At 35.2% G+C, this 23059-nt stretch overlaps 1 protein-coding gene across 1 annotated transcript in view; it reads right to left on the bottom strand.

Annotated features, from left to right (window-relative positions):
• The window catches only part of LOC150079323 (protein alan shepard-like), a 199744-nt gene that overhangs the window by 14892 nt on the left and 161793 nt on the right, over positions 1-23059 (bottom strand). Inside the window, exons 8-11 of the mRNA XM_090382669.1 lie at positions 19409-19452; positions 12049-12187; positions 5105-5203; positions 866-970 (exon numbers count right to left, since the gene is read on the bottom strand). Coding sequence (XP_090238795.1) covers positions 866-970; positions 5105-5203; positions 12049-12187; positions 19409-19452 — 387 coding nt within the window. The remainder of the gene's footprint in view (positions 1-865; positions 971-5104; positions 5204-12048; positions 12188-19408; positions 19453-23059) is intronic.

The raw sequence follows: 23059 nt of genomic DNA, 5'->3' as shown, positions 1-23059 counted from the left end.
GAATTTTTGAACCAGTCCACCTCTGTTTATTGATATTGCTTTTCCTTTTCTCTCTGAATCTGTAGTGTCTTCACAAGGATGCTTCCTTTTCACACCTTTTAAGTATTTTACTCATTTTTAGGGAATAAAGCACAATTACAAAATGAGGAGGCACGCTTGATACACATAAGCAAAACTGTGCGCGTGTAGCAACTGAATAAACAACACCGTAAAGGCAACTATTAGCACCTCAACTAGCTCACATTTTACTAAAGCACATTTCTGGGGGTTACTACCATAAAACAAAAACAATTTCCAGTTGCATTCCTGCTAGTGGAATCTGTTATAAACTGGTAGTAAACTCGATCTAATTGCATTTGCGATAATACCGATAGCTGGAATTTTATGTTATTATGGTGAAATGTGTTTCCCCTTCACTGATATAAAAAACAAATACATTTTCAGAATCTTCTCTTCATTCCTATTGTGTTGTGTTCGGTTGGGGTTATTCCGCGTCCGACTGCCATTTCTTGTAAACACAAAGGCGAATCATACATAAGCAAATTTGGTTCGTGTTATGTACAATATCATTCCCCTATTTATAAATAGGGTATGATCGAATTCGTGTAGTGTAAACACGTGTTATACAAGGACTGACTTACCAATACGTGGATTTATTTATTTTACTGTGAGTATTATTGTTAAACACAATATTATATTGATTACACTTTAGCCATAAAACTTTACTGAAATGAAGTTTTATATAAAAGCAAAAAAAAAAAAAAAAAAAACTTTTGGAAAATTTAAAGAAGATAAACTTTAAAAAAAAAAAAAACGCTAATAGGTTGGCAGATCTGCTTACTGCCAATAAATAATAAATACTTACTTCTGGAAGGGGCATTGGCTGGACAAGATGAGCTGGCTGAGAATAAATTGAAGCAGTAGCAGCAGCTGGAGTTCCTGTGTAGGCAGGATGGGTTCCTGAGACATACTGGAATAAGAATGAAATAAATGTAATTTGAAAATTTGTTATTAAGGGGGAAAAAAATCCATATTATACACACACCCACTTCATTAGTGAACAGCTGTCTATTATCATGTAGGATCCTTCTTTGACAGCAACACAACAGGAATTCATCTCCACACTCATTGCCAATGTCTGGTTAAGTTCTGATGATATAATGTCCCATGTACTTGGACATGGGACAGCATCTTACAAACTCTTGTGGTGGGGGGGGAGATATCAGTAGTTGATGCTAATGCTCTTTCAATGTCATCCAACACATTATCTGATTGAAATCTGACAACAGTAGAGACTGTTTAGAGCAGAGGTGACCAACAAGGCGATCGCGCTTTTCATTTCGGTCAATCACGGCAAACTTTAAATATATATAAAAAATATATTAGTCAAAATCTAAATGTTATTATTATTATGTGTCCAACTGCATACACTTATTACAAATCCGTTGAACCATGTGACTACTCTTATTGCTGCGCAGCTAGGGGCTCTTGCAATATCAATAAAAGAGTAAAACGTATCATTTTCATCACGCAATTACCTTGTGGAGAGCGTAGTGTATGTGTCAAATTGTTATTTAGCTTACATAATATTAATAACTGGGCAGTACTAATACTTTAATTTAATACACTTTGATTTAAAATGAATACTACGAAAAAGAGTAAAACGTATCATTTTCATCAATAGTGCGAACTAGAATACTTTTTTGTAATGATAAAAGAAAAATGTTATTCTTTAATTTGCAATGTTTCCTTGGCTATACCCAAAATAGCAAATTTATAAAGGCACTTAAACGCACTCCATTGTAAATACCAATTGGATTTTCCACCGAATAGTGGCCTTAGAAAAAATAAATTTGAAGAACTTAAATCCAGATTATTCGCACAACAAAATTTCTTCACGACACCTAATTTACAATCTAATGCAGTAACTGTTGCATCATTTAAAGTGAGTCATCTGCTTGCAAAAAAAAAATGCAAACCATTTTCTGATGGTCAATTCATCAAAGATGCATTTTTAAGAATAGCAGATTCTCTTTTCGAAAATGTTAAGAACAAAAATGAAATTAAAAGTGCTCTTCAAGATCTGCAATTATCTCGAAATACTGTGATGCCACGCATCGAAAAAATTAGTAAAAATGTGAGCGAACAATTGCATGCTCATGTTGCTAACTGTCTCCTTTTCTTTACATCTGGATGAATCTACAGAAGTCAGTGATGAAGCCCAATTACTCATTTTTCTTCGTATGATTTTCGATGATTCTGCCACTAGAGAAGAACTGCTGGGTATGGTTTCATTAAAAGAAAGAACCAAAGGTCTTGATATATTTAACGCATTCAAAAATTTTATTGAAATAAATAAATTGCCACCATTTAAGCTCATATCAATAACGACAGATGGAGATAAAGCAATGACAAGGCATCTTAACGGATTCATCGCATTGTGCCAAGATGATGAATTCCCAGATTTTTTGAGTTACCATTGTATAATCCACCAAGTGTTAGCCAGCAAAAGATTAAATACTAAAAGTGTTATGGACACAGCTTTGAAAATCGTGAATTCCATCAGGGGACAATCTTTTCAGAGGAGACTTTTCAAAATGCAACTCGATGAAAATGAACCAGATTTGATATTACACACAAATGTGAGGTGGCTGAGTCGGAGTAAGTTTCTACAGAGATTTCGAAATTTACTGAATGAAATTAAAAAAATTGTTGATTAAAGGGGAGGAGATGATTATCAGCAGCTACAAGATACGGAGTGGTTGTGTGATCTGGCTTTTTTGGCAGATTTTACCAGTAAATTAAGTGATCTGAATTTGGAATTACAAGGAAAAAATAAAAATGTAGTGACATGATTAGTAGTATTTCTGCATATATATATATATATATATCAATCTTTTGGCAATGGCTAAGGATCTCAAAGAAAAAAAATTCGATCATTTTGCAAATATGCAAGATCATTATCAGCAGCTACATTGTGCAATATATTTCTTATCCATTTAATGTTGATTTAGATACAAAATCAAATTGCAGAAAAAAATCATTGAGATTTTTTACATAAAGAAAATATTACTTGAAAATGAAATTATTACATTGCAAAACAGTATCTTCCTAAAAGCCAGATAATCAGAAAAAGACTTTTGGAAATACATTTGCCAAGAAAAGTATTCAAATGTAAAAAAATGCAGAGAACTTTTTCTTTTGGTTCCATATCTATGTGAATCTGCCTTTTCGTATTTTAAGATGAGGACTTGCTCTACTCTAACGGACTTGCATACAGAAGATTCTTTACGGTTGGCCTTATCACAGTATATCCCCGATTTTGAAAGCTTGGCGGATGACATGAACTCACAAAATTCACATAAATTAAATTTAAATACGTATGAATTTAAAATCAGAATTATGAATTGTATTTAATTTTAAAATTTATAAACTAACATTTTTCAATGTGTGTTGATTAACTTTTTTAACCATGCGCAATGAATTTCATGAGATAGTAGATCATGGCACATTTTGAAGAAAAAAAGTAGATAGCATCACAAATTCAGTTGGTCACCCCTGGTTTAGAGAAAGGCAAAAATCCCAATTGTGTTCCTTAAACCAATCACAATTTAAGTATAGTAGTACAGTGCATTATCTTAATGGAAGTAACAATCATCTGAAGAATATGCAGTCAACACGATACAATGCACTGGTCTGCAAGAAGAGAGAACTACAGTTTCCCAGCAAACTATCTCCAGATCCGGTGAAAGGTATTACATGCTTTTTGAAATCTAGAACTGGATGTAGAGAGGAGATCCTGCTATGGCCAAAATGCACTAAAACTACGTTCTGGTACCATCCAGTGTTCCCAGGCTTTTCTTCTATACTGGTGATATGCTGAAATGTGTAAATTACACAGTTCAATGGAAAAATGAAATTCAATAACTGTATTTTTAAGTTTTCTTTTTTTCACTCCCCAGATCAGATCAATTACATTAACAAAGGGTTGGATTTAAGTACAAGTTAAATATTTATTAAAATATAATATGTAAACATATATGATAAAAAAAACAGGAAAAATCGATGGAGTGGCACCATCAAAATTCACTACCCAAGAAGAAGTTTGTATGATGGAAGCCAGTGCAAAACTGAGGTGCATATTCTTCCTCACCCCTCTCATAGCCCAGATCTTGCACCTTCTGGCCATCACCTCTTCAGCCCACTGAAGGATGCACTATGTGGAACCCATTTTGTGGACTACAACTAGCTCAAGCACAGTGTTCGCAAAGCCCTCCGGAGCAAAAGTAAGGACTTTTATAGGATTGCAGAAGTGCACTGAAAACAGTGACTCTGGAGAAATAACTGTTTTATTAATGATTGAGGATTAATTGATGTAAAAGGCATAATTGTAGGAATTAAATTTTCTGAGGATAAAATTAGGAGGCATTACTTTCATATCTGCTTCTCATACTGGAAATAACTTAAAACAAGAAGAAACATTACTTTAAGGGATCTATATCAGCTCCTGTTCACATGAAACCTCATTAATAAATGATACAAAAAAGGCCAGTTGTAAAAATATGTTGCCAATGGACAGGACTGACATAGATCCTGTAATGTAATTCTTATAAGTTTAAATTCTTCACAGTTTAAATTGTTCCATTTGAATTTGTTCCAGTTCAAATGCAGTCCTTTCCAAATAGAATGCAATTGGGTAACCTCCACTGAGAGTCCTAAGACAGTTTAAGAGGTATGCTACATAATACACGACCAAACACATCTTTAAATTCACTACTTATAAACTTGCAGCAACCAGTGCCATCAACTTAAAATACGTGGCAACCATATGCCATCCACTGTGATTCAACTCCTAAATTGAAACAATTATTTTCTTCTATAAGAATTTCCAGAAAATCAAAGACATGCTACCCCAATATTAACACTTTTTTTTCCCCCTTCCCTTTCCAAACCCATCCACACTACAGAAATACTATCAGATCAAGTCTTTCATCTTTGAGAATATAGCATTAAAATAAAAATAACTTTTCTATATTGTTATCCCAACTGATAACAATTAATGTAAGTAAGTAAAGAATAAATTAATGTTAATGTATATCCTTACCGAGGTACTAGACAGCTGAAGCTGGGACATGTGTGCAGTCAACTGAGGCACAATAGCACCATAATGAAATGTGCTAGGATCCAGTGAAGAAGGAATTACCTGAAATTACCTCAAACATTACCATCAAATATTTACTTCATTTACTTACTGCATTTATATTCAATTTACTTCAGTTCTGTTCCTAATAATAAAAAAAAAAAAAATAATCTGCTGAAAACTTTCAGGACATCTGTTTTGCAAGTGTGCAGCAAATCAATTTTCTTTCGAATCAGGTTTCTTTCTAAATTTTTGTACACCAGATTAGAAATAAACGATTGGAGGATTAATTGATCACAATTAAGAATGGTATCAAGAGGAGCAAGTTATGCATACATAATTACTCAGCCCAGCATCACCCACAAAAACATGCACAAAAAAAATCAAAGAACCAACTGTAGTCAAAAAAAAGCCCCATCCTATGAGTTATGAAATCATAAATATTTTCCTCTGAATATAAAAAGGAGGGAAAAAATTCTGATAAGGCATCAATACATATGACTAAACACATTTAAATGTATACATTTAACCTACAGGGTGATTCAAAAGTCTCAATACATAGGGAAAATGGTCACTTTTTTAAATAAACTATCACTTTATTCACAAAACATATGGATGCGTCTCTCCCACTCATGTTAAACTTGTGTTAACCTATCTGGTGTTATGCACGTAATTGCATTTCGAATGTGTTCCTTTAGGTCAGTGGTTTTCAATCTTTTTTTTTTTCAATAATGGCACCCTTAAGTAATTTATTTTATTTTATGGCACCCTACTCAACTTTCTACCTGTTAGATCCGATTCTCTCTCTGTGAATAATATATATATATATATATACAGGGTGTCTCAAAAATATTAGTACAAACGTTTAGGGGAGGTAGGTAACGTCTAAAGGAATGTGAATCGCATAGGAACCCATAACCGGACACGTCTTGGGAAAGTAGTAGCAGAGGCACAAGAAGCAGAAATGACACAAGACAGTAATTAGTGGCAAACATTTATTTGACATAATATTAACAATGGAGTACGAGATGGATGCATTTCGTGATGTTACAACAGATGCTCGAAAGTTCCACCATGAGACATGATGCATGCGTGACACCGATGCAGCATGGATTGGCGGATACGGTCGAACACACCTGGAGTTTCTTTGACAGTAGCAGCAGCACAGACAAGTCTCGCCACGAGATCCATTTCCGTCTCCACAGGCGATTCATACACGATAGATTTGAGGGCCCCCACAGAAAGAAATCAAGGCTCGATAAGTCAGGTGAGCGTGGGGGCCAGGCAACGGGTCCACCACGGCCAATCCATCAACACCCAAAACGCCTGTTCAAATGGTCACGAACACACCTTCCATAATGGACAGGTGCCCCGTCATGTTGAAACCAAATGTTGCGTCTCACATTTGCTGGAACATCGTCAAGTAACCCTGGTAGAACTTGTTCAAGAAAGATCCGATATTTAGCGGAGTTCGTGCGGAATGGTAACAAGTATGGGCCGACTAAGCAGTCACCGACCATACCTGCCCACACATTTATTGCGAAGCGATGTTGTGCTGCATGGGGACGCACACCGTGTGGGTTGTCGTGAGCCCACACATGATCATTGTGCTGATTGAATAAGCCTTCCCGAGTAAAATAAGCCTCATCCATGACCAAACCATAGGCTGCAAAATTCAAGTCCTTGAACACTTTCTTGGAGAAACCACTGAGCAAAAGCCACACGTGCAGGATGATCTTGTGGGAGCAGTAACTGAACCCTCTGGAGATGAAAGTGGTGTAAGGAATCATCATGCCAGACACGCTGTACACTGCAACAAGACACTCCTAAGGCAGAGGCAATGGCACGTGTGCTGGTAGTACGATTATTCTGAATGGCATTCAACACACTTTCTTCCATGGCGGGAGTTCGTGTTGAACATGGTCTGCCCACACTACTCCTGTTACCTCTAAATGACCCATAATCGCACAAATTTTGACGCACACGTGCAAACAAACGGTGGTCCGGTACATGTCTGTCTGGGAAGCATTCTCCATAAATTCATTGAGCGGCTCGTCCACTGCCCTCTGTTAATCCATACACTAGGTGCATGTCTGCCAGCTCACAGTTTGTATATCGATGCATGCTCTACGTGTGGCAACTACCGTGCGTCTACCGACTTATGGTGACATTTCCGGTTATGGATTCCTATGCGATTCACATTCCTTTAGAGGCGCCTCCGTAGCCAGGTGGGAAGGAGCAGCAGTGCGTAGCACACGCTTCTTGATTAGACCGGGGTTCGAGCCCGTCACCACCAAATATGGAGAATGCGGAAAGGTCATGGAATGACCACCGTATATCCCGGAGCAATATGGCCTTAGTTGCTAATGCTCCTAAAAACCAAAACAACAACAACATTCCTTTAGATGTTACGTACCTCCCCTAAATGTTTGTACCAATATTTTTGAAACACCCTACACACCCTACACACACACACACACACACACACACACACACACACACACACACACACACACACACACACACAAATATTAAAAAACATGTTATATTATAGTTATTATAATAATATAATTACAGTCAGTCCTCATCTAACACAGTAGTTGTGTTCCTAGAAGCCCTCGTGCAAAGCAAAATAGTGCAATAAAAATAACATAGGCTTTATAGGAAAAATAGGGTTAGGTGCCGACCACTCAAGCTGAACACATAACCAAAACATTACCAAACAATTAATAATCGTAATAAAATACTTACGTATTTTATTACGATTATTAATTGTTTAAAGCAGAATTACAGTACAAAAAGAACAAAAATGAAAAGGCATACTTGATACAAACAAACAAAGCAGCGTGCATGTAGCAACGGAGTAAACAACGCAGTAAATGTTGGGTTCAGCTGGGGTGATTCCGTAGCGTTCAACTGTCATTTCTTGTAAACACAAAGCTGAATCGTGCGTAAGCGAATTTGGTTCGTGTTATTTGCAACATCGTATCTCTATTTATAAATCTTGGAAACAAACCCTCTTGAAGCATTTCTGAAGAAGACGACTCCTTGTGCAACAAACAAATGAGTACCAACCCAACAATGAGTGATCAATGAGTGAGCATTTAGTCGATGATGATGAATAAAAACATTCTTTAACATCTGTAAGTCATAAATAATTTCTTTAAATTGTAATTTGCTTGATTTTACAAGCTATATTTTCATTTCTTTGGATAAATCAATCATTGTTTAAAAATAAACTAATTAGTTAATTTCATTGTTGAGAACGTAACCTCTGTTTTTAACATTATGTCTATGGGTTATAAATTTCCACTTTACAAGCGTGTGGTAGGAACGAATTAACTCAAAGTTGGGAACAACCTGTATACACATTAAAATGAATATCATATCAAATAATATTAGCACTTCCACTTCCTGTATATTCTTCTGCAATGACTGATGTTATGCAGAAAAATAATTTTTTGACTACGACATTTCCAATTCGTAAGCAATATGAAGCAGTGGAAATCTAAAATAGCACATTTTGTTCACAGGGTCATAAAGGCCCCCCCAATCTCTGATTATATGAAGGGGTATCAAAAAGTTCAGATCCTGACCAAGATAAAACATCAGTAGGAAGATGCTGTTTTTAATATAGTTGTCTACATATTCAATAACTAACACATGAAATTTCATTCCTGTAGGTGATCGTACACCAGAGGTGGAGCTCAATGTGAGGAAGGACGCTATGGTTGACAAAGTGGAGTATCGAGCAGTAATCAAGTTGCTGCATTTGCAGGGCAAGAAAGCTCTGGAAATTGACGAAGAAACGAAAGCTGTGTATGGGCAGAATTGTCCATCTTATGACACTGTGGAAACAGAAGTTCAGTGCAGTCATACAAGTGTCTTTGATGAGCCAAGAGAAGGAAAGCCATCAACATCCACAGACAGTGAGACAGTTGTAAAGGTTGAGCATCCAGTGCTGAGTGACAGACGTGTCACAATTCATTTCATTGCAAATGCAGTGGTAATTAGTTATGAGTCTGCCCACAGCATTTTACATGACCATCTGCACATGTCTAAGGTCTCCACACAATGGGTTCCAAGACTGCTGATGCCTTTGCAGAAGCAATGTCGAATGCAATGTTCTCACCAACTGCTGGATTTGTGTGATGTGGATGTTGAGAACATTTTTGATTGGTTGGTGACAAATGAAGAAACCATTGTGTGGACACCGCTTTAATTTTCACAGGAAGTCATCAATGAAGTGGAATCATGGTTTCAGGGAAAAAGTGCGGACTTCTATGATCAAGGCATTAAACAACTGAACCATTGATGGGAGAAATGTGTTACTATACATGGAGAGTACATAGAAAAGGATTAAAGTTCCTGTGAAGTTTCACCTTTCTAGGGCTATTATTTCTATGTGAGGGTATGAACTTTTTGATACTCCTCGTAATCAGATAATCATAAGTGTTTAAATATTAAATAATTATTTAATGTGTCATCATTATGATTATCTTTTAAGGAAATTTAAATTAGAATGTTTTTTATACTAAATGGAATTAGTAATTTCATGACATTTAATAGTATCTGCCATATAGTGCAAGTTGCCACTGTCACCCTCAACAAACCTGTGAGGGAAACTTGTCCAGCAATCAACGACTTGCAGGCTAAAAAAAAACAAAACTTCCTACAATCTAAATTAAACCTCAACCCCTGTAATATGAGTTTATGTCCCCTAGTTCAAAATTGTTCCAATCATTTTACTAATCCCTCTTAGAGCCTTATAAACCTCAAACAGGTCACCTCTGAGGTGCCTGGTTGCCAAGCTCTGTAAGCCCACACAATCGGAGTCTTTCCTCATACGGTCAACCTTCTACCGATCTGACCATTCAAACTGCCCATCTTTGGACCCTTTCAAGAAGCTCAATGTCTTTTTTTCAGATGAGGTCTCCATACTTGAACACAGTATCCCAAATGTGGTCTTACAATCACCTTATACAGTGGGATTATGATCTCCCTATCTCTACAAGATAATGTTCGAGAAATAATCGATAGGACACCATGAGCTTCCCTGGGTGCCTGTTTACATTATTCAGAAAACTTCATATCTGTCCATATTGTAACTCCCAGATTCCTTTCCTCCTCCACTGTTTTTAATTCAACTCCACCAAGTGTATAATTTATTTGTGGATTGCTATTCCCCAAGTGTAAGACCTTGCATTTAGCAGCATTAAACATAGCTGCCACTTCTCTGAGCATCTTTGAAGTCTGTTAAAGTTATCCTGAAAGAGTGCTTCTTGGCACAGATCATTAACAACTGTGCCAATTTTTGTCATTCAAATTTTGACATCACGCTTTCTATCCCTTCATCGATGTCATTTAGGAAAATGAGAAACAACAGTGGTCCAAGAACAGATCCTTGAGAGACCTAACTCCTAACATGACACTAACCTGAAGAATATCCATTAATCAGAACCTTGATCACAACCTTCTGCCCTGCAGCCACTCAGCAAACCATCTCAAAATCTTATCAGTAACCCCAACCTGTTGAAGCTTATACAGTACCCTCTCAAAAGGGATCGAATCAAATGCTTTGCTAAAATCAAATGAACTATGTCAAAATTGTTCCATTCCCTAAATCCAGCTCATAGGTAACTGTGTCAAAATAGCCTACTAAGTTAGCTAAACATGATTTTCCCTTAAAAAAAACCATGTTGTGTGTTCTTCAGAATGCAATATATATCTAATACCTGGATTGAACTCTTAATCATTGCCTCTAAGATTTTTCCAACCACTGAAGTCACCTTCACTCTTAGAACTACTTTTATGTATTGGTGATATATTGGCACTTCTCCAATCAAAGGAATCTCTCCCCAAATCCAAAGATGCCCTCATAATCATAATTAACTTCAATGGTTCAATACACTCCCTCACATTCTCTCTCAAATGTACAGGGTAAATGCCATCAACTCCTGGAGCCTTACTTGCCTTTATGCTCAAACGCTTTTCTAATAAACAATCATCTGTAATTATGACATCACTAATTTCATATGACTCAGCCTCGCTCATACATCCTCTGAAGGGTCTTTGTCAGTAAAGACTGATGTAAAGTACCTATTAACTTGAAGGATGCACCCAAGTAGTACCAGAATACAGTGAAAGTTTACAATGATGAAACATGAGAAAAGAAGAATTTGAAAAATCTATTGTACTGGTGCCCTCTAATTTGTATCCATAATAATAATAGTTGTTTCAAACACAGGACAATGAAACAGAGTTCATCTTGTAACTTCAACATAATTTTATCAAGTGCTGCACTTTTCAAAATGCACATTTAAATTCACCAGAAATATGTCCACAATTATAATTAATGTAGACTACTGACCTGCAAAAGGGGAAACAGGAAGGCAAGCCAAAATATGCAGTATTATACTAGCTACTATATATCGAACCCCAATCATTTGTCACTTAAACCTGTTTCCAAAAATCTGAAGAAAACAAAATATCTTGTTTAATTTTATCCATTTTTTAATTAAACAAGAGAACCTACATTGCTGTGGCAGTCTAAAGTTTAAAAATGTAACAACAATATAATTCAATGTGAAAAATTCCCATTTTACATAAATTTCACTAATTATACGTATAAAACTTACCTACATTTAACATTACTAAACTGATTGTACATAAATAATGTACCATCAGTTTCATAATATAATAATAGACTTTTGTTATAGGTCCCACTTATAACAGCAAATTTCACTGCATTAGAAATTTTATTATTAATTTAAATTAGTAATCATGTTAATTTAACATCACAGTACACTACTTTTATTTTTTAACAAAATAAATAAAAATCCTGCAAAATACTTAGAGAGGTTTTTGTTTATTTTTTTCCCTTCCCCAGTGCAAATAAGATCACTTACCTGTGCCACATGAGGCTGAACTATGTATGGTGGAGGAGGATGTACCCAAGTAGTACCAGACTGAAGAGGGAAGGAAGACAAGGGTGAGGAATATGACTGTTGATAACCACTTATTGGATTTACCAACTGAGCTGCTAAACTGAAGAAAGAGAAACATTCTAGAGCCTAAATTTCAAAATAATCCTGAATATGAAAATCAAACAATATAAAAATGTTTAAATACATAAAAAAATTAATTTAATAAATATTTATCTGAGCTAATAAATAATGTGTTATTGATTAACTATCACATTTTATAATAGAATCCCAAGGAACTGATGGATTTTTTAAATGAAAAAAAAAAGAATACCAAATTTTTTAATAAAGCACCAATTATAGATAATTCAAAAAATTATATAATTTAAAAAAAAAAAAAATAATTAATGGCTACTATTATGGATAGTTCTTTGGCTGCAGTGTTTTAGTTTAGTGAAAAGACAATCCACGTCACAAATGTATTTGTGTACTGTTTCATTATATTTCAGATATTCTAAGGTCTGATTTGTCTATTTTTAAAATGATAAACCTCAATTTCTGGTTAGAATACCAGTTGTTAGTACTGTTGGTAACACAGTTGGGTCCACTGCATCAATAAACAAAAATTAAACATTAAGTAATCTTCATATAAAAATATGGAATGAAGGGTGATGGAATTACAGGCAGTTCCCACTTGACGAGTTCCTGAGTTTACAAGTTCCCCCCCCCAATTTTTTTCAATCAACAAAATTGAAAATATGAAAATTTATTGCAAAAAATTGATGTTAAACATTCATAAATACTGCATTTCAAACCACACGCGTAGCTATACAATACAGTGTACTCCACTTCACAATATTAATCTGTTCCAGGGACACATCATATCGTGAAAATATCATAATGTGAACCCAATAACACATTGTTTTTTAATTATTGGTTCCAAGACTTCGGGGGCGCCTCCGTAGCCAGGTGGGAAGGAGCAGTAGTGTGTAGCACACGCTTCTTGATTAGACCGGGGTTCGAGCCCGTCACCACCAAATACGGAGGATGCGGAAAGGTCAGGGAATGGAATGACCACCGCATATTCCTGGAGCAATATGGCCTTAGTTGCTAATGCTCCTAAAAACCAAATACCAAGACCTCGGAAGTTGAAATTTTCGCTATATAACTAAGCTATTTATCTCTCTAAAAAGTCATTTTTATAATGTAAATTGTATTCAAAGTATCAACAAAATTGAAAATATGAAAATTTATTGCAAAAATTCACGTTAAACATTCATAAATACTCACTTCAAACCACACGCGTAGTTTTCAATACAGTGTACCCCACTTTACAATATTAATCCGTTCCAGGTACACATCATAATGTGAACCCAATAACCATTGTTGTTTAATTATTCATTCCAAGACCTCGGAAGTTGAAATTTTCGCTATATAACTAAGCTATTTATCTCTCTCTAAAAAGTCATTTTTATAATGTAAATTGTATTAGCAATTCAAATAATTTAAATGCACTACTTTCATCGTTATCATATGTTCTGTTATAAGAATCAATTTTGAACACCTTGTGATATTTTTCTAAAGCATATTTCTGGAGGTCACTACCATAAAACAATAAAAACAATTTGCACTTTCCGTTTTATTGGGCTTTTCTGTTAGTGCAATCTATTATAAATGGGTAGTAAACTATGTTATTGCATTTGTGAAAATAATGATAGCTGGAATTGAGTTTTTATGTTATGATGAAATGTGTTTCTGCTTCACTGAAATCTTCAATCATATAAAAAATATAAATAAATTTTCAAATCTGCTCTTCGTTCTTTTTCTTTTTAAGCCCCAAACTTGTTACTCCATTCAAATCGTGTTAGTTGCAAGATGCACTTGCACACATCATGTTAGTTGCAATTTGTGCATGCTGTTAAAAAATGCTTATGCATGCAATTGTGAAATTTATAAAGAAAAGAGAAGATTATCTTGGAAACAAACCCCTCTAGAAGCATTTCTGAAGAAGGCGACTTCTTGTGCAACCAACCAACAACGAATGACGAGCCAACAATGGGTGATCAAAGAGTGTACATTTAGAAGTCACAAATAATTTCTTTATTATTATAATTTGCTTGATTTTACAGGCTGTTTTCATTTCTTTGGATAAATCAATCATTGTTTAAACAAACTAATTAGCTAACTAATTTCATTGTTGAGAATGTAACCCCTGTTTTTAACATTCTTGTATCAATTGGAAATAAATTCCAATTTAAAAGTTTGCTTTATGAGCACATGTTAGGAACAAATTATCTCATAAAGTCGGGAACTACCTGTACACAAGAAATGCTAATGCACATTAGCACAGGCATATGATGCCACAAGAAAGCAAGCTTATTTAGCATCAGCCAAAAAAAAAAAAAAACCACCCTTCACGTTTCACCCATCCATTCACTCCAAAAGATTGTCTAATTCAGACTTGAATTTATTTAAGTTGTGAACTTCCACAACGACAGATGGAAGTTTATTCCAGCAATTAACCACCCGCTGGCTAAAGGCAAATTTCCGTACAGCTATTCTACAACCGTCTTTTCTCAATTTGAATTTATGCCCACTCAGATGCAGAATGTGAGCAAGAGGAAGAATCCCATCAGCACTGATGGTATCTCAAACCATTCAAAGCCTCACACCCCTCAATCAATCACCTCACAGGTGCCTAGTCTCCAGGTGCTGCAATTTGCAGAAGTTAAGCCTATCTTCTTAACAGCAACCCATTATTCCACTCGCTAATCTTGTTGTCCTTTTCTAGAACTCAAGGTGTGACCTGACCATTGCCTTATACAACAGGATAATTACCTCCTTACCCCTGTTAGCAAAATTCACATATATCATTGACAAGACCCAATGACCTACTCTTGCAGCCTGCATTGCTCAGAAAACTTCACATCTGACTGCACAATTACTCCCAGTTCTTTTTCATTTTCTACCACCCTAAGTGTAGTACCTCACAGTTCGTAGGTTACTCCCTGGTTACTGCTACCCATATGCAGTACTTTGCATTTCTCAATGTTAAACTTCAGTTGCTACCTCTCAGCCCATCTGCTCAACTTTTCTAGATCCTGTTGCAGCAGCGTATCGTCCTTACATTCATAAACAACTCTGCTAACCTTTGTATCATCTGCAAACTTGGATATTAATCTTATATAACTAAGGAGGAACTGGACAAGCTTTTAGAGGGAATGGATATGTGAAATTGTTTTTTTTTTTTTTTTTTTTTTTTGTTTTGGGCTGATGCTATAAGCTCATATGCTTGCTTTCTTGCATCACATGCATCTACTACTACTACTTCCACCTCCATCAGTATCATTGATAAATACAGAAAACAATAATGTGCCCATCACAGACCCCCTGGGGAAACAGGGGTCCGTGTTGGGTCCATACGTTTTTTTTTTTTTTTTTTGTTTGGTTTTTAGGAGCATTAGCAACGAAGGCCATATTGCTCTGGGAATATGCGGTGGTCATTCCCTGACCTTTCTGCATCCTCCGTATTTGGTGGTGACGGGCTCGAACCCCAGTCTAATCAAGAAGAGTGTGCTACACACTGCTGCTCCTTCCCACCTGGCTATGGAGGCACCTAGGGCCCATACAGTGGAACCTCAAAAATCTGGCAACACTTATTCGACTTAAGAATTGCTGAATTTTTGAAACCTAATACCATATAGCTCTCTGTTGATAGTTATATGCAGATCTACAACTCTTATTGAAAGATCATGTGTAAAACTGTGATGGCATAGAAAGTTAGGGTTGCAACTATCCAAATTATAGTGTATCGCTTATTCAAAAAACTTTGAGCATCACATTCTAAGCCTTAAGTAAAAAAAAAAAAAAAATAAATAAATAAAAAAAATACATGAGTTATACAGTATGTTGATAATCATTAATATGCAGAATTTATGGGCTAGTGCGGTTGCAGTGGATACACTACATCCATAATATAATATACAGCAGACTCTTGATTTGCCAGGATCAGATTAACTGGGACACTTCAAGACTCCAAATAACAAAAATTAAAAAAAAAAAACCATAAATAGGTATAAACAGCTATTTTGTAAGTCTTAAATAAGCAACAAGAAAGCATTATAAGTTGTCATTGGGAGATTAATGTGCCTATTATCTTGCAACCCCCACTATCTTCACCCCCACCACTCAAAAAAAAAAAAAAAAAAAAAAAAAAAAGAGATTAAATGTTTAGCTTGTTTTAGTGTGTCGTGTCGATTGTTGTGTTCCATTGCACCGCAAAAGGACAAATTTTGTTTCGTTATTTATGTCAGGGATGTTGATTTTTTTTTTTTTTTTTTTTTTTTTAGAAATCGCGAAAATTATGGGTAAACACAAAAGAGTTGCACTTTCAGTTAAACAAAGGCTTGAAATTATTCAAACGGTACATCCATTAATTCTCTAATGAACCATTATAATGTTGGTGACCAAACCATACGTGACATTTGCAAAAAATAAAGGGAAGCTATTAGATTTAAAATCAACATCACAAAGAAGAAAGGGAAGCATTGTATTGGACACGTGAGTAGTACGTGGTAAGATTTTTTTTTTTATCTATTGCCATATTTATTACGTAGGTTGCTGAAAATTTTTCGATACAGTAAGGCCCTGACTTGTGCAGCTACGGATTTACGTAAATTTGTTTTCACTCAATTTTTTTTTTTTTTTAGAATTGTAAAATTTAAAACAACAAAAAAAATAAATAAATAATAATAATAATAAGCAATCAATCATGGCACGCACAAATTGCACAAGTGAGATCGGGGTAACAAGCAAAAAAATAGAGAATAAAAGAGAAGATTCTTACATTTATTTACGTTTTTTTTTTTTTTTTTTTTTTTTTTTTTTTTATATGACTGAAGATTTCAGTGAAGGGGATACACACTTCACCATAATAATGTAAAAACTCACAGAATTCCAGCTATTGGTATTATTGTAAATGCAATAAGATAGAGTTGACTACCCATTTATAATAAATTGAACTAACAGAAACACCCAATAAAACGGAAAGTGCAAATTGTTTTTTGTTGACCTCCAAGAAATGTACTTTAGTAAAATGTGAGTTTTCACTTTAACCCTGTGAAGTTCTTTACAGAAAATTTTGTTTTGACCGGTATCATGGTGCCGACTAAGAGAATAAGTGACAGATGTTCTAGTACATCTGTCATCTACCAACAAAAGGAAAGCGATCGATTTGGATCAGAAAATTAAACTAATAAGAATGTGTGAAAATGGTCAAACATTAACAAGTATCGTGCTGAATTCAGATTTGTTAATAATAGTAAAAAAAAGGTAAAGTGCAGCCATTATCAACCCACTGCAGGATGGAAGCCTCCTCAACAATTCATGCTGAGGGAAATGGACCATAACTTGCCACGCTGGTCCATTGCGGGTTGGCAGATAGACCGTATTCAGCAGTCAGGGGCTTAAACCCCAGTCTACTCAAAGAGCGTGTGTTACTGCACTCCCGCTCCTGACCACTTGGCTATGGAGGCTGTCAATAATAGTATAGTAGCAATATGTTACTAGTCATTCCCGAGTTACATAACACTCAATGAAGTAAGAAGTCCTGGAACGTATTTCTTACATATGTCGGGGACATCTGTATATTTAGATTAACAGGGACATCAATTATCCGGGATTTGTTTTTTATCATCTATACCGGAAAATCAAGAGTCTACTGTATATACCATATTATTTCGTATTTCATTGTATCCTATATGTCACTGACAAAACCCCATGAGCTGTCCTGGAAGCCTGTCAGCACTGCTCAGAGAACTTCATATCAAACTACACAATTATCCCCAGGTCCTTTTCATTTTTCACTACCCTGAGTGTGTAATACCACACAGCTGATATGTTGCTCTGATATGTTAAATGCAACTGCTGTTATCCAGCATCTGCATTTAACAGGGGAACTCCTACTGAAATTGATTGGGAAATGTCAGAAGTTTATCATGGCAGTGTTATGGATGTAGAAGATGTACTTGGATGGAGATGAGGAAGTTTTGTGAAGGATGGGAGTCTTGCGAGATCAAAGCTTATCAACCAAGACCTTGAACCTATCATTCTGAGGCCAACATTTAACAGGAGTGGAAAATTATTTTGGGTGACAGGAGATCAACAGTAAATGAAATTGCAAATTTGCAGACCCGATAACCTGAATTCCCCTCCTATATAAAAATAATACATACATTAATCTATTGTAATTTGTTAACATAATTTTACTATAGTATTTCAAAAATGATTCTAATTTATTTTCTGTTATTTCATTTTATTTTAGAACTTGATAACAATCCCCCAAAGCCAACACTTAAACAGTGCCATAACAGAGTAAGAATGTATAGTGGTTGAGTGTGGAGATAATGTAGTAGTAATAGTAGCAGCAGCAGCATGTGATGCAAGAAAGCAAGTGTATGAGCTTATGCAGCATCAGCCAAAAAAAATAAAAAATAATAATAAAAATAAATAAATAAATTAATTAATTAATTAATAAAATAAAAATTCACACAACCATTCCCTCCAAATGCCTGTCCAGTTCCTCCTTAAATTTATTTATAATAACTTCCACAACAGATGGAAGTTTGTTCTAGCAATTAACCACCCGCTGGCTAAAGGCAAATTTCCACACATCTGTTCTGCATCTGTCTTTCCTTAATTTGAATTTATACCCCCTTAGGTTCGTAATCTGAACAAGTGGAAGAATCCCATCAGAATTCAGCGTGCTCAACCCATTCAAGGCTGTATACACCTCAATCAGATCACCTTGCAGGTACCTAGTCTCCAGCCGCTGCAATTTGCAGAACTTAAGCCTCTCTTGGTAAGAGGATCCCTTCATTCCCCTCACCAATCTTGTTACCCTTCTCTGTACATGCTCAAGCAAATCTACAACCCTCCTAAAATGAGGCCTCCAGACCTGTATGCAGTACTCAAGGCGTGACCTGACCATTGCCTTATACAGAGGGACAATCACCTCCTTTTCCCTGCTAGCAAAATTCCTACATATCATTGACAAAACCCCATGACCTGCCCTGGCAGCCTGTCTGCATTGCTCAGAAAAAATTCATATCTGACTGCACAATTACTCCCAGGTCTTTTTCATTTTCTACAACCTTAAGTGTGGTATGTCACCTATGTTACAGTTTGTATAATTAAAGTGTATCAAAATCCAATAAACTAATAATTTTAGCTAACAAATAACATGGAGTTATTTTTTACTCACTAATTGGTATTTAAATATTTATAAAATTAAAATATGAAATTTTTGTGATACAGAATTTCTTAAACAATGGCCACTTGTACTTACCCATTCTGTGAGAGTCCTGACTGATCATAAGCAAGTGGTATTCCCTGAAATAATTATACTCGTCAGTATTGTTATTTGAAATTCTTTTAAATTTTAAAATGAAAAATAGCCGGAGCAAAAAAATTTAACTAAAACTTAACTACAAATGGATACACCTATTAACAGATTCTTTTTTAAAATGTCCATATATGTATAAAAAATTATGATGAACTATAGTACAACCGTAGATCATATACATCACAGTAATGCTTATGATGAATACATCTATAAAAATGCATTTAACATTTTGATCATGAAAACTGTAGGTTCCAGAGTTAACACAATCATGAATATGCACACTAATTTTATGCATCTGTTATTCCACCTCTTTTTAAAATTATTTAGGATTGTGCCAATCCATTTTTTCCCTTCCCAGAACAACGAAAAACTGATAATACACTTTCTTAAAATTAATTCAACTGAAGGAAAGTCGTACATTTTCTATATACTATTCGTCAACATTTTGGAATTTTTCAATCCCTCCACCAATGATTTTCCCTTTCCCAATTATCCAATAAAATTTGGAAAACTATAGATGCCAAAAGGTGAGAACATTAGATTGCTTCATTTAATTATTCTAATAAGGAATGACTCCTGCTTTAACATCATTTTATGTCTACTTTAACTTAATTTTAAATGTCTTAAAATGCATTAATATAAAAATCTTTATTTACTTTGTGTATACTTTACTGTTATAAAATAATAATAATACAGTGAACTGCTAGCATGACAAATCTGTATTGGAGGCCACAATACATTTGTTATAATGAAATTTCATAACAGTGAAAAACACATTATACAAAGGACACTTATTAAATGCAATTTTTTTAAACAAAATATAAAATTTAAAAATGTCATGTTCAATAAAATATATATTTTTTAAATCCTCTTGAAAAAAATAAACAGTAATTGTGAAACTACAGTCAATTTCATATTTTAAAATTTATGAAACTGCAAAAGCAAAACGATCAGATGATATCATGCAACCATATGTCTTCATACAAAACAGTAAGGACACAATTTTGCTAATGCTGGTACCACACCTATCTTGCATGTTTTATGAAATATGTCACATAACAATAAACAAAATACAGGGGAACCTCGTTATCAGAAGATAATTGGTTCCAGAAAATTCCACTTAAAACGGGGAACAAATTTTTGTAATGTTTATTATTTAAATAAATGAAACTAGGCATAATATTTTAAGAGTTTAAGATTCTATATCTATATAATATCAGTGTAGATACACCACAGACAACTCTTAAAGAAAAACTATGGTAGTAGCGTGAAAGGCATCATTCCATCTGTATCTCATATTGTGCTCATCCTTTGCAACGAGTTGTCCATGTATTTCACTACCTTAAATAAGTAACACTTCACTAATAGAGAAGACTATTGTTGCTTATTCTCGGTGGGTACCACCACCCAAATGGCACCGTTTCAAAGCTAGTTGGCTTTTCATCGGTGGGTGGGCAGGTACCCTGGTATCACAAGTGAAGTGTTTCTTATTCAAGGTAGTGCAATACATGGGCAGCTCGTTGTGAACGATGAGTAGATATGGTGTATCTACACCAATATTATATAGTAACGGTTATTATGTACTTGTACATAGTAAATGAAGGAACTGAAAAATGGGAAAATTATTTTATTAGACATTTTTTATTATAAAAGAAGATCATTCTCACAAAAAATATTCAAGTGCTTGGTAAATTTTCTCAAGGAAAAAGTTTTAATTCTTTAATTTTCGAATCCTTGTAACTGCAGGGAGTCAGGTAATGAATACTCAAATACTGGGACTCCTGTATTAAAAAATTACTTAATCAGAGCAATAGTGCCGCCTCTATTTGCAGAAAAGATGGCAGCAGCTCCCCTCCCAAATTCTGTTTGAACAATACCAATATTTAATCTTTAGGTTGCAATACTTATTGTATGTAACTTTAAGTTGTAAAAAATTAAATTTTAAAACAGTTTACATTTTCAAAAAATTATTGTAAAAAAAAAAAAAAAAACAGCACGGTCTCAGTCTCTTCCATTTTTCCATTTAAAACACTTATGTACATGAAACTTTAAACTGTGTATATGCATATATTTCTGCTTATTGTATCCATATAAGTATTATTAAACAACTAAAAACACATGTATATTAATACTGTTACTTTCATTTGCAGGCTTATTTCAGATTTGGTGGCTTTTGAAGAGCATGAAATTTGCAACTATGTATGTTGCTTGCTACAGAGTAACAGCCGTTTTGAAAGAATACCAGGTTGTATTATTAGTATCAGCAAATGATGCAGGAAAGCTATCTTATAAAGCATCAGCAAGAGAGGAAAAAAAAAAAAAACAGAGAGAGAGAGAGAGAGAACCCTTCCATCACTCCTTCGATAATCTGTCAATATCTATTTATTCAGACTACCCACTTCACAACAACTGATGGAAGCTTTGTTCCAACAATCAACTGCCCACTGGCTGAAGGCAAACTTCTGCACATCTATCCCATAACCATCCTCAATTTGACTTTCTGCTACCACAATGTGTGTAGTCTGAGCAAGAGGATGAATGCCATTGGCATTGAGGTTGTTCAACCCATTCAAAGCAGTCAACACTTCAATCAGATCACCTCACAGGTACCTAGTCTCCAGGTGCTGCAAATTGTAGAACTGAAGCAATTCTTGGTAAGACCATCCCCTTTTGTTACCTACAATCTTGTTGCCCTTCTCTCAATCCAGTAGATCTACATCCTTCCTAAAATGAGCCTTCCAGACCTGTATGCAGCACTGCATCTTGAGTTGTTGTTGCTTGGGTTTTATTGGCGCATTAGCGACCAAGGCTATAATGCGCCAAAACTGGTCATAAAAAGTAAAATTTTCAGTGGCCTAATGATTTAGGTCACTAAGTCAAGGTATAAAAACAAGTATAAACTAAAGGACAAATATCAGTAAACAAGTAACTATAATAAGGTAGATTTTTTAAATGTGAGTAAAAAGGTTTACTGATTTCAAAAAGCTAAAAATAGCAGACACATGGTCATTGTCGGATAAAATCTGACTGAGTGTATACAGCTCAGTCAGATGGTTAAAAGCGGCAAAACAGATATTGCTAAAATCTGGACAGTCAACTAAAATGTGTCTAATTGATAAAATTGTGCCACAGGACTCACACATAGGAGGGTCATCAGCCCTCAGCAAAAATGAATGAGTCAAATGACCATGTCCTATGCAGGTCCAGGCAAGAACAACTTCCTCCTTACGATTCCTGCGCAGACTAGACTGCCACGGTTCAATTACAGGCTTTATATGATAAAATTTATTCGTAGTCTGTCTATTCCACAAATCTTGCCATTGGGGGGTATCTTCTCGTGTATTATTTGCCTGTAGTTGTATAGGGGACTGACAGGCAGCGGTTATTATTGGGAATTGCTGATTTGGCTGCGGTGTCAGCCAAATCATTTCCCCTAATCCCAACGTGGCTAGGAATCCAGCAGAAGCGGATATCATATTCACGTTCACGGAAGAAGTGAATCTTCTGCTGAATGCTAGACAGAACTGGATGAGAATTATATCTCACAGTTATTAAAGCCTGTAACATGCTGAGAGAATCGGAATATAAAATGAA

Source organism: Mastigoproctus giganteus, chromosome 10, assembly GCF_048544385.1.
Source record: "Mastigoproctus giganteus isolate SK-2022 chromosome 10, ASM4854438v1, whole genome shotgun sequence".
Classification (NCBI taxonomy): Eukaryota; Metazoa; Arthropoda; class Arachnida; order Uropygi; family Thelyphonidae; genus Mastigoproctus; species Mastigoproctus giganteus.
Note: the sequence above shows the minus strand (reverse complement) of the source record. Positions and strands in the feature narration are given on the sequence as shown.